Source organism: Ailuropoda melanoleuca, chromosome 10 (genome assembly GCF_002007445.2).
Source record: "Ailuropoda melanoleuca isolate Jingjing chromosome 10, ASM200744v2, whole genome shotgun sequence".
Lineage (NCBI taxonomy): Eukaryota > Metazoa > Chordata > Mammalia > Carnivora > Ursidae > Ailuropoda > Ailuropoda melanoleuca.
The window spans coordinates 101,741,617-101,754,312 of record NC_048227.1 but is presented as its reverse complement, the minus strand read 5'-3'; the positions used below and the strand labels follow the sequence as shown (position 1 = coordinate 101,754,312).

The 12,696-nt window shown below is 44.9% G+C and overlaps 1 protein-coding gene across 2 annotated transcripts in view; it reads right to left on the bottom strand.

The window, feature by feature from the left end:
- The window catches only part of FNDC1 (fibronectin type III domain containing 1), a 233,544-nt gene that overhangs the window by 45,725 nt on the left and 175,123 nt on the right, over positions 1 to 12,696 (bottom strand). For both annotated transcript variants that reach the window (XM_034669400.1, XM_034669401.1), the window contains 4 exons: positions 9,519 to 9,725; positions 4,221 to 4,319; positions 2,548 to 2,665; positions 438 to 625 (listed from right to left, as the gene is read on the bottom strand). In XM_034669400.1, coding sequence (XP_034525291.1) covers positions 438 to 625; positions 2,548 to 2,665; positions 4,221 to 4,319; positions 9,519 to 9,725 — 612 coding nt within the window. The remainder of the gene's footprint in view (positions 1 to 437; positions 626 to 2,547; positions 2,666 to 4,220; positions 4,320 to 9,518; positions 9,726 to 12,696) is intronic.

Genomic DNA, 12,696 nt, shown 5'->3' with positions numbered 1-12,696 from the left:
ATAAAGCTTTTAAAGACATAATTTAAAAGAAAATAATTGATGCAGAGCAAAATTCTCCCCCAGAATCAAATAAAAGCTCAGCCTTAGGAAAGAAGAGTCTCCCTTACCTTCCAGAGCCATGAATTACCCAGGGGCATGTACATATCCAGTGGGGATTTATGATTATGCTCTATCCTGGGATGTAATGTGCTCCACATGTCCGAATAGCCTGCTAATGAAGATGGCCAGTGGAGGATAAACATGGACCCAAGGCAACAGTTCCTGAACTTCTTTCCGTTTGTACATAGAAACACTTCCCAGATCTAGGGTTAATGTTACTTTTAAAAAAAAAATGCCTCTGCTGGCCTTTATCACCATTGGCTTCTTAAACCATCTTTAAATCTTATTTTCAGGGCATTTCCCAAATGGAAGATCCAAAAGCCATTTTAAATACAGACCAGATTCTGGTGTTCTCTGGAAGACAGATGTACTCCATTTGCCATCTCTTTCACCCTGTGAAATACGGACTGCAAATTCATACATGGTGTCTGGAATCAGGTTCTCGACCAACACGCGTCTGTTGGAGGTCTGCTTGTGATCCCACCTTGCCAATTCCCCCTTTTCTCGATAGCGCACAGTGTACTGTCTATAAGAAAACGCAAGGCAACAATGCACCCCGTTGACCAATTCCCTGCAACTAAACGTTGGGTTCCTTGCTCTTTTTCCTTCCCCATAAGTAATGACTTTGGAGGTTAAGCAGAGAAATTAAAGAGGAGAAAAATCTACATTTTTGACTATGCTATTAAGTCAAAGAATTTACTCTTAAGTTCCAGGAAAAGTGTCTAAAGTTGGCCAGAAAAGATGAAGCTTAGTGTCTTACTGCTCACGAGATCAAGCAGAGATTAAGAAGGAAAGGGACACAAGCAGGACAGTTTTGACCAGGCAGGGCCTTCTGAGGGATATGTGTGTATGTGCATGCGTGTATGTGGTGTGGAAAAAGCGATATTAAGAACTGAAACTGGCCCAAGGTATCTTGGCTCTCCAGAAAAGAAAGACAAGAAGATCCACTTCATGCCAAAGCAGGTATGCTTTCTGTAAGTTCAGGAGGAAAGGCAACATGTGGTTTGGAGTAGACTTATCACCATGAGAAGGAGCAAAAATGTGTAATAAACAGAGCAAGATAGAGGAGCTTACAAAAGGAACTCTACTGTGTGATTATCAGGGAGAGAAACAGTGTGAACAAACATGAAAAAATAACAATCCCAGACAGAAGACATCCTCCACACTCTAAGAGTTGCAAATGCCATTTATTGTATTCCTTTGCCCAGAAATTTTCTTTGCAGCCACTTGGCAGTAGAAAGCATTTGAAGCATTAACAAGGTGATATTTAATAAGTCAAGATAAGACTTCAGGGGCATACACAGCCTGCCAATTAATTCAAGAGTCCTGCTAAGAAAACTCAAGCGCTTTTGCCTTTTCATCAAGATGTTGGAAATCAAAGTCCAGTGGTAATGAGGAACAAAATGGTTAGGAAGAGAATCACTATGAGCTTTCTCGGGTCTTTCAAAAGAAGCAGATTTCTTTTTCTTTTTCTTTACTAACAGATAGTAACAGAAACTATATCTAATACAAATAATGGTGTGTGTGTGTATATAAAATAAATGTATATGATAAAAATATATATAATAAAAATATAAAAATATAAAATGAAAATATATACATAAAATACATATATAACCTCAGCATTATATTCCATTCATTCTTTAAAGGATGTTCACTTTTCCTGGTTGTAGATAGGTTCAAAAGTTAATACGTAGTGCCCTAGTGACCACCAAATCTTTGGCTTTCTCTTGGTAATATCAACTATTCAGTCATTTAACACATAAAATATTGCTGGTTAGATTAATCTACCACTAAAAGGAATGGTGTTCACCAGTGGCTTTTTTAAACACAAAAATTATTTTAACCTTATGATTGTTTTTCTTCTATTGCTATCGTAAATCAGTGTAATGGCGTAACATCATGGCTTACGAGACAACAGTGCCTTCTGCTATGCGCAAATGACCTGGACATAAAGCAATTCAGTGTTTGAAGAATGTATGAAGAACTGCTGTGTACAAGGCATTTGACAAATGTCCCCTTCTCTACATAAAAATCCTTTCTACTGCCACCCTTCTTGGATAACAGGAGGAAAGGTAAGACTCCTTCTAAGCTGGGGCCACATCTTCTGCTCACAAACAGATCATAGTGAGATAAAGCAAAACACAAATGGGGCAAAGAAAGAAATGGAATCTAGGGAATTTCCAGACACAAGATAAAACTCTGAGCAAGTGAGAGGTGAGGTCCTGCTGTGTGCATTACACACGAAGCCCTGGTCATATCTGATCTGTGGAAAATGTGTGACCACACCCAAGATTAGCCAGATTGTCATAGAATAGTCTACCATTCAGAGGCCAGCATTCAGATATGTCAGAAGATACAGTCATTCAAATAAACACATGCCTCTTCAGGGCCAGAAAACCACATCTCTCATATTTCAAATAAAGACAAAGAAATAAGGGAAAGTACCTTGATGCAGCAACTTTCTTCTGTTTTTCCAAAACAGGATCCACCCAGGCTACAAGCACGGATTGGGATGACATGACCCGGACATTGATGTCTTCAGGCATGTCTAGTTCATCCTCTTCTGAAAAGACAACGGGACACGTTAAAGGCTATCTCTACAATAGGCTCTGCCCTGAGTTCCTCTGGCCTTCAGAGTTCATTATTCATGCTGTATAATTTTTAAATTGCTTACACTTGATGTTGAAAAAATGAAATGAATAGAAAGCTAAGCAATTGTTTGCTTGGTCAATGGAGAAAAACCCAAATCTCCATTCTTCTTCTTCTTACCCACAGTCTAAGAAATGGGCAGTTCACTTGAAAAGTTGCCCAATTCAACTGACCTAAAGAACAGTGCAAAAGGGATGCTTTGCCTTGGCCCAGGATACTCCAAGTAATTCAATGTTTTCTTAATACATACTGTAAATTTCTGGGAAATAATACAAGATTTACAGGAAGCAAAATTTGGGGGGAGAAAAGGTCAAGCCAGAGCATTTCCTTAGTGATCATGGCATGAAATGAAATTCTGGTTCAAACAAATGCACAAATTACATTCGGTTCAGTGTCCTCCCATTTTAGAAAATGTGGTTCCAAGACATATTAAAAGTTACATTCAGACATAAAATAGAATTCAATTTGCCACTTTCCAAGAGAATACATCATACTCACAAAGCCTAAGTTTCTGTTTAATCTCTACCCAAAATGAAGACTTACAGGCTTCAATTTTGCTTTTAGTCTCTTGGGGGTTTTTTGTTTTGTTTTGTTTTTTCTTTTCACCTTTCAGGGACCAAAAGGACGCGATTTTTGCTACAAGTAGGGGAAGATGTAAATAGCCCGTTAAAAAGGCAATGCAGACACTTTTTTGATAGTAGTAAATACGAAAAATAAAAATGCAACATCATGTATTTGAGACTTCCGTCACACAACGTAAGCAACTATAATCATAAATGTAAAACGATAATATAGAAAGATACATAATAACTTAATATCTGCTTGGTCATATAAAACTGTAATCACAAATTGTGAATTCATAAAAATAACCATGCTGCAGGCTGCCTCTTTAAATTAAGATGCAGAACCCAGAATAGGTATGTGTAATTTATTAATACGTAACATAAAAAAAAATCTGTGAATGGATGTAGGGGGAAAGCATCCCTTAGTACATGACCAATGATCGGGCTATGAGCAAGCCTCCACTACATTTTTCTCACTCTTCTCAATGCTGTTTAGGTGATTTTAGCTAAAATGAAGTATGAGTACAGATCTTGCAGACTGTCCCCTCCACACCTATTCTTATTTCTCTCTGTCTATGGTCTGCCGCCAAGGGCAACTGCTGTATGGTTTAGACCGTGACTTTAAATGGAGCAAATGTTTGGCTGCTCCTTTTGCGGCAAATCTGCTGCACAGGGAAGCCATTCAAAATGCACAGGGCACAGGGAAATACACTTCATTGGAAGAACACTCTCATCTCTGAGTATAAAAGAAACATGCTCGTGTCTGAAATGTGACCAAGCCGGTCCTATGGTTTCCTTCATACTCAGCGAAATCCATGTAATTCATCACTTAATGCAGCATCATTTGGAAACAATCCTGCATCCACACAGACCACGACGTGAGCAGGTGCATCCTTGGAAACATACCTGAAATCTTCCGTTTCGTTAGGGCAGCCCTGTAGACAGGCTGACTCTGCCCCTGTGAGTTCATGGACTGCAGGGAGACCACGTACACCGACTCCGAGGCTGTGGACCAACCGGCAAGGGATGAGGCTCTGCACTTGGCTTTCCGGAACGCACACCCTCTTTGTCTGCATCCCCCCACCCTTCCCATCTTGTCTTTCTGGGGCATTCCGACTTCTTCAGGACAATTCAAGATGAGACCAAGAACATTAAAAACTAGGCCTAAGAAGAACACTATTATGTGAGAAAATGTGGAAGTGATTATTACCTACAGTTGTTGAGAAATGGGTTTCTATCTCCTCAACATCGAAGAAAGGCGAACAATGTTTAAAAAAGAAAAGAACAGTATATTTGCCCACAGAATTCCCCCAATTTCTTTTTACCTCCAAAACAGAGAAGAGGGGTCATTCTGTGTTTTAATATGTCATCAAAAGATGGGAGCAAGACAAGAACAGTGAGTGTACCAGGTAAGCAGTCCAGAGAGGATGCTGGGCCCTCAGAAACTGAAATCCTCAGAACTGAGCCTCCAAAGATTTGCTAAGAGCAAATGTAAGAGTTTAAATATATCCTTTATTTCTGGATTGTTCTTTCAGTTAGTTCCCTCTACTCCACACTGCAAATTGTACATTGGGCGCAGTAGTATCCAAACAAACCTAAACTTGAAAACTTTATTTGGAAAAAAATCACGATGAAATAGAACTTGTAACTCTTGAGTACCATGGAATCATAAAATCTGGGATCCAGAGGAAACCTTGATTAAATTCCAATTTGACCTTCTTATTTTATAAATAAGGACATAAAGCCATGGGAAAATTGACTAATTTGCCCGTGGTCATGCCCCTGAGAAGGAATCATAATCTCTGAATCCAGAGTCACTAATGCCTAACTCCAGACTCTATTGACTGAGCTTCCAGCAGCAGCCTTAATTAGTTCAAGAATAAAAATGAGGCAATATGATATATTTCTCTATTTTTAAAAAAAAATTTTTGAGATAGAGTGAGGGCAGGGTGCAGAGAGGGAGAGAGAGAATCTTAAGCAGGCTCCATGCTCAGTGTGTAGCCCAACTCAGGCCTCAATCTCACCACCCTAAGATGGTGACCTGAGCCCAAATCAAGTGTGAGACACTTAATGGACTGAGCCACCCAGGCGCCCCAATATGACATGTTTCTAACCACACGCCATCAGGTAACTACACCGTCAGCTAGCACCTGAGCAGATTAGCAGAGGGGACAGAGATCCGAATTAGAACTTGTAACACTGGAGGTCTTCCTTCGGGCATTGCAAACTTTCACAGCAATAGGAAAATAAACCTTTTGTTTGTATAAACAGCATGTCAGTTAAACATAAAAGGAGATGAGTGTTCAAAAACCTCACACAGAGACTTACAAACTGCCGTAGACCAGGCACGTTTCAGGGGAAGGGGGTACTTACTATTTGACAACCCTTGAATAGCCTACCTCTCTCTCTCTCCCCTCCTCTCTCTCCGCCCCCCCCCACACACACAGGGCAGGTGAAACTCATGCTGTGATGAGTAAATTATTATTTAGACTAAGGCTCTGACATGCTACTATCGAATTTTGAAATGTATGTTTTATAAATGGAAAACTCAAGTTTGTAGTACTGGGATTCATAGAGCATCAGACTAAGCTTCCAAAAAGAGAAGTCTCTGCGGATGGTCAATTTTTTGGTGCTATTGACAAGGAAGCAACCAAAGGGCAACAAAGAAAAACTCCCCCATCTAACCTCACAACCCAGGACCACATATGGAAACCCTTAAAAAGCAATGGCCTATCAAGAGGCCCCCAAAAATGAATAATTTCCCACAATTGATGTTTTTACATATTCATCATGTATTTCATAAAGTTCCTAGATTGTTTTTAACACCCAGATTCATGACTTGCGAGCTCTCCACACTAAACCTGGCCCAAGATTACCGTGAAGGAAGAGTATACCAGAACAGCCCACGAGTCTGGCCCTGGTCTCTGCTGTGTTGAATGTGTCACCCCAGCTCCTCATTTAGCCCCAATAAAAGCCCCATGAGGAAGCTACTCTCACGGTCTCCTTCTCACAGACGAGAAACCAGGCTCAGGGGGATGGGATGACCCACCCATGGTCACAGCCAAGGTGGCAGGGACAGTGTGACACCAGGATTTACTACAGCAGGTGGCGAGGGAGCAGGGCCCAGAGCCAAGTGCTGGTTTTGGAACAACCATCTCTTTTTCACAGAAATAATGACGACTCGCTGGTATAAGAACACGCTCCATTCTGTGCCCCCTGGCACAGGTAAAATAAAATATCCGAAATGACCCCAGCGTCACCAGCCCAGTGCCCCCTGAGACTCCAGGCACCACAGCCCCTCGTCAGAGCCAGTGTATCGGCTCACTTCCCTGACCTGAAGTGTGTGACTTGGCAGAAACACAGGACTTGGTCCAGAGTCCTAACTTCCTGAAGTCCCCTAAACTCACACACTCCTTCTCTATAACTGTCCTGCTCCCACGTGAGCCCCGGGGCTTGCTATGTCCTCTGGCCTCTGTCTTCCATGGCCGCCTGTGCTCCCCTGGATAGGACTTGGCCCTGGGCGCCCGCCGCAGCACTTGGGGCCTCCCGTGTCTACTTCTATGGTCTCTGCTTTCACGACACCCTGTCCATGGTCTGTCTCTGTGAGGGACTGCTAGGGCCCCGGTGCCCCCTGAGGGGCCTGACACAAAAGACATCCAATCACATGTGCTTCGTGAGTGACTGGCAGGGTGGGATTTTTGCTGACAGGACCTTGGGCTCACCTCTCTCCAAGTTTCCTTGGCCATTCTCTGCAGGCACCATGCTCTCACTGGCATCTCGGTCATAAATGGAATTAAAATCTTATGTAGGATAAAGTGAGGACACTCCTCCCATGACACAGTAGGCCCACTGGGACATCCTCCCCAGAATTCACCGCACCCTCCCCATCATGATGGAGCAATCATCCGGAAGCCCTCTTCTTCCTCACGGCAGCCTCGTAGAGCGTCCGCAATGGCAAGTCCAACACTTTGGTGAAAATTCAAAAGCCAACACGTTGCCGCAGAGGCATGGGGGACACTGTTCATCAGGCTGGGACTAGAGCCCAGCCCTGACCTCAGTTCCCACATTGGCTCAAGTTCAAGAAGCAAACAAATCCTTCTGTTGCCCTCAGATGAGCCAGGGGTCACTCCCAGGCAGATGAGAAACATGTCCGCACCAAACGAGGTTTTACTGCATGCGTGGTGTCTATGGAAGACTCAGAATGATGAAAACTTCGCACTGGAAACACGCTCCCCTGCAGTCTCAGGAATGCAGAAGGAGGGCCTCTCCTGTGCTGCTGATGTTCTGGGTAGAATTTGGCCCATTTCCCCCCGCACAGTTCAACTATTCAGGGCAAAGGGTAGGCTTGGGAACGAATAACGGAAGAGTCTCCCGATGACTGGGCCTCTGGCTCTAGGTCTCAGGGCTAATACCGAAGCCTCCCCAACCACGGCCTGCTGCGATCCCGTGTGGCTTCCGGTGGCTCTGGAGCAGGGAGGTAGCTGGTCTTTTTGTCTGGGAGGTCTGGAGTCTGAATTTCGATATGATTTGGACATGCTGCCCAGCAGAACACCCATCAGACTTGTCCAAGGTCTTCAGCACGTGGCTGAACAGACAGCCGTGAATCAGACGGTGACTCTGGGCTGTTTCAGGAAGGGAATCCAGGCTGGCCTTCCACTAGCGTCTCCAACCAGATCACTCTGGCCCTGAGCAGTGCCTGCCATGTGGCGCAGGGGGCCGGCCTTGGGAGTCCTGAGGAACTCGGAGCTGCTTGTGCAAATTCCAGAATCTGTGGTCATGCCTCGAGCAGAGGGGACTGTGTTCTCGGAGCACCTGAGGCGCCAGGGGCCAGCACACCTGCTTCCCACAGGCAGCCCCGTTTCAACCACCACCTTTCTCACTGGCCTGTTTCCTGAGCCCCAAACTGCTGGTCATCGTTGCTGCGAGCCTGGAACCCTCAGTCTGGCTTCTCCTCTCCCTTTCTTCTCCCATTTCTCTGTCTTGTCTCGCCGGTCTCATTTCCCGCCACTTGCCTGTCCCTCGTCGTGTGTGACAGAAGACTTAAGGAGGCGCCACAGGCATCACTGCCTTCTCACCAGTGACTCTGTGCCCGGCACAGACCTTCAGCTCTGTGTCCTTCTGGGCTCCTTGCCTGGAGCCGGTCCTCCTTCCCACCTCCAGCCCATCTTGCCGAGGCTGGAAGTTGAGTGAGGCCTGGCTCACGTTAGCAAGTGAAGAGATCATCAGGTCCCACTGGAGTCTTCTGGAAGGGCCCAAAAAATCACTCCCCTTCCTTGCCCAAGTACTGACCCAATTAGGAAGCGACTGAAGAATAAGCAGTGGGGCCAACACATTTCTTGCTGGTCAAGCTATGTTGGAGATCATGGGGCAAGTGTGCTTTCCTAGTAATGAGCCCCAGAATTACCACTCTGCTGCCCAACAGCCCGGGGGCCTATGTGACATGGGCCCAGAGGAGCTGAGCAGATCATGTGCTCTGTGCAGCCTGGCTTCCCCGCAAGAGGAGGACACACAAAGGGGCAACCCACACTTTCCCAGCACCTCCCGCCAAACTCATCAGGTCAATAAGGGGGCATGAGGAAAGGGGGAGAAAAGGAGGAGTTTGCAGCATCACCCTGCTTAGACCGTGGCCTATGCCACTCTCTGGGCCTGTCAGTGAGTGAGAGCAACAAAAGGTCAGGCCTCAACCCCAGCTGGAACCTCCACGTCCCAGCAGACTCTCCCGTCTGCGTCCCATGGCCAAAGCTTCCTTCACACAATAAGGGCTTGCAAAGAAGGAAGAAGGCGGGCGCGGTGCGCAGGCTTCCTCAGCGGCCACACTTCCTCTTGAAAGGACTCAAAGTCCAGCGTCCTGGGAGCTAAGACAAAGCTTAAAAGAATAAAACAGTGAAAGCAGAGACAAGACGAGAAGAGTATGAGCTTCCCTCCGACGTGCAGAGAAATGGCCCAGCTGAAGGGACTGGAGCTATGGCATGAGGCAGCAGCTGATGGGCACGGGGAGGGGGGTCTCGTCCTGCCACTAACTGAAGGTTGAAAGGACGGAGGCATGGAGGGAGGATGGAGCCAAGAACACGGTTGTGAATAATCGTCACACCTGGAAAATGAACGCTACACCTCAAATATCATTTCCGGTCACGAACGAGCTTCTAAATACTGACATGATGGCAAGGTCATGAACACATCGATACCAATTAACGTTAAACTCACCCAGCTTTTTAATTTCGTGTGTCCGCTCATCTCTTGTCAGTGGGACATAATTCATCTTCCGGCCACTTTCCCCGTAGCCCAGAAGAAAACCCCGCGATCGGCGTGGACTCTTGGCTCCCGACAGGCGCGGTGCCTTCCACGCAACGGAGAGCCGGTCGTCTGAGGATCGGACCCGGACACGCAAGGGCTTGTTGGGCACTTCCTTTTCTTAAAGAGGACATGACACAGAAATTACTAAACAGCACACCCCTGAGAGTGAACCGCTGAGTCCACAGAGTCTGTCCAAAGACGGAGCTGCAACAATTAGCAGCCGGGCTCAAAACATCCATTTCTGGTAAACCAATTCTAGTAGGAACACTTATCCCCCAAGGGTATCAACACTCAATGCACCCATTCCTCCCCGCATTTCAGACCGAGTGGTCTCAAGAACTTCAAGCAAAAACACGCCATTGTGCGGCTGCCAGCCAGAAATCTTGGATGTTTTACAACGTTCTTTCTCATCCATTTTGCCTTCTTAAGGCCAAAACTATATATTCTTTGGTGAGAGCTAAAGGTCAGTGTAAAAATAGAGCAAACACACTTCTGTGCTATTTAAAACGGTCCTTCAGGAAGCTTTTTTCCACACAGGCTTTCCTTGTCTTTACAGTAAATCGCTAAGATTGAAATGCTAACCGGTTTTTGTGTTTTATCTCAGTTTCTCTCACACGGCTGTCTTGCCCCTCCAGACGAATGCTGCTGCAATCCCCAGTCTCTGCTCTTTCCTCCTTGAGAAATCAGTGTCCAGAAATCCTCTTGCTAAATGATCAATCTCAAGAAACACCCTGATTGTTAACTTAAAGCAATGCATTCTGGTGGCCAATACTTAGTGTCTAAAGTCTTGCTTTTACATCAATTAAGAGCTGGTAAGTTTGGGAACAAGGCAGTGACGACCAGACTGCTTATTTCTGACACCAGCCGCACTCTGACCCTGCATCAGGGATGCAATTTGGCTAATAAGCATCTCTTCACTTACAGAAGCCAGGTACTTCCCAGGCATTGTTCTTCAACCATCTCCATCGGCCCCATTACTAGTCAATTCTTTTATTTTTTTAAATGGGTTTGTAATCATCTCAATGATTTCTTTTTTTTTAAATAATTTTTTAATATGTTATGTTAGTCACCATACAGTATATCCTTCCGTTATTAGTCAATTCTTGACTAATTTTTTAGACTGGAAAATTCCCAGCTAAGCAAAGACATAAAAACAAAATCTAATGCCACGAGTTGGTGTGAGCTTCAGTAGCACATAAATCAAGAGCCACTGGAGATGGTTATTCTGAAAAGCCAGACACGCAGCTCCCATGTTTTGAATCTAATCAAAGGGAATATCCTTTTGTACATTGGCTGGAGATAACCTACTCAGTTACTGGGCACCCCCATTCCTAAAGGCTTCTAAGTGAACACCAGATTATGGTTCAGTAAATACTTTCCCCAATATACAAAATAGTCATTATTAAGATTTTTCAGTTTTGACCCAATAATGCAGCCAATGGAACTTTCCCTTGCAGCCTGGTGTCATGAGTGTAATCACTTCCCCTCGGGTTATACTAAACTGATCTCTGTTTTGATCCAAGTTAAGAGGTAGGTTTTCAATTTCAATGACTAGCCTCTATAAAAATTAGGGACTACTAAGTGATTATGGAAATGAATAATATGCTCATTTATATAGTTCAAAAGAAAATAATTTGCCAAATGTGCTCAATACTGAGAGCCCAACTCTTTAATGACACAGCACTGAGTAACTGTCTGAGTTTCTATATTAATCCTATGACTTGGTTGTTCTTATGAGTTCCCAATGGGGATCTCTCATTCACACCCTTAATAATGTGATGCCCATGTTTCTAGAAAGATCCGGGCTGCCAAAACTTATTAAGACACAGGTGACTGCATCACAGAGGTGGACGTGAATTTCCTTTATCGGCATGGGTCACTGATGAATAGACCTTGTGTGGGGCCTGAATGAAAAGGATGTTTTTAAATACCGGGGGAAATGTCTCAAAAACCACGTATGAAAAGCAAAATCTGAATAACAAGGAGCACGATCAGTCTCATTTATCAACAATGATGTTTTGGTTTGTTTTTAAAGTTAGCAGATTTGTGGAGGACATTCGTCAGAACAAAACACATAACCAAGTTGACACTCTCAGGAATAGTGTTTGTGTCTTTTTCAGCTCTGTGCAAAGTCGTGAAATAGACTTGACACGAGCCACGAGCAGGGGCACAGAAGTTGAGAGAAAATTTCACAGGAAGCAAAAACCTTTGCTTCCTTCTGTCTTTACAGCTTCTAAATCGTCTTCCCCCTGTGTGCCTCCCATACAAACTGTCACCAGACACACCAAATTCAACTTTAACTGAAGACCCTCCCGTGAGTAATGGCATCGAGTCTCTGAGGGTGAACCATCTGAGGTTGGGGTTTGATTTCAGGGGGTGCCCAGCTTTGGGCAAGGGTTGGTACTGTGTTTTTTAGAAGTTTATAAAGTGAAAATGATCTCTGCCAATAACAAGTGATGTTTATTTTACTCCTATAAAAAGCTCATCCTCCTCAAGGGAACCTCTCAGTGATGTGGGCCTAAAAATGACGCCTGCTCAAGCTGCCACAGGCAATTTGCACTGCTTGTTTTTTGGGCAGAAATAACTGGGTTACCACCCAACCATGGCTGCCACAGTCTATTTCCTGAGGGGCGGCAGTAACAAGACAGATGTCCATGGTGCTATTATCAACCTGACTGTCCTCAGTGTTACTCCCTCCCCAGCTCTTGTTCTGAATCCCTTTGTGGCCTCCAGCAATGCTTGCACCCCTGCAGGAAGCAATATGTCAGTGTGGGAGTTCTGGGTGACCTCTGGCAAAATGGGCAAATGTACTGAAAACACACACATGGGTCTCACAGGAGTCGGATAAAAAATCAATTATTGAACAGAGATGGTATTCTCTGCCCTGCGGCTCCGCTCCAGTTCTGGGGCACTTCCGGCCACACACGCTACAGGGCCAAGTGTTCCTGGAGGGCGTGCTGTCACTGCTGGAACGTGGCGGGTCTCTGCTCCAAACAACTAACCCCGACACTCAACAGTAAAGCGCTGACAAAACCGTAAGAAGGAAAAAGACCATTGGAACAGTGACAGGGTCCCTGAGGAGCATGAA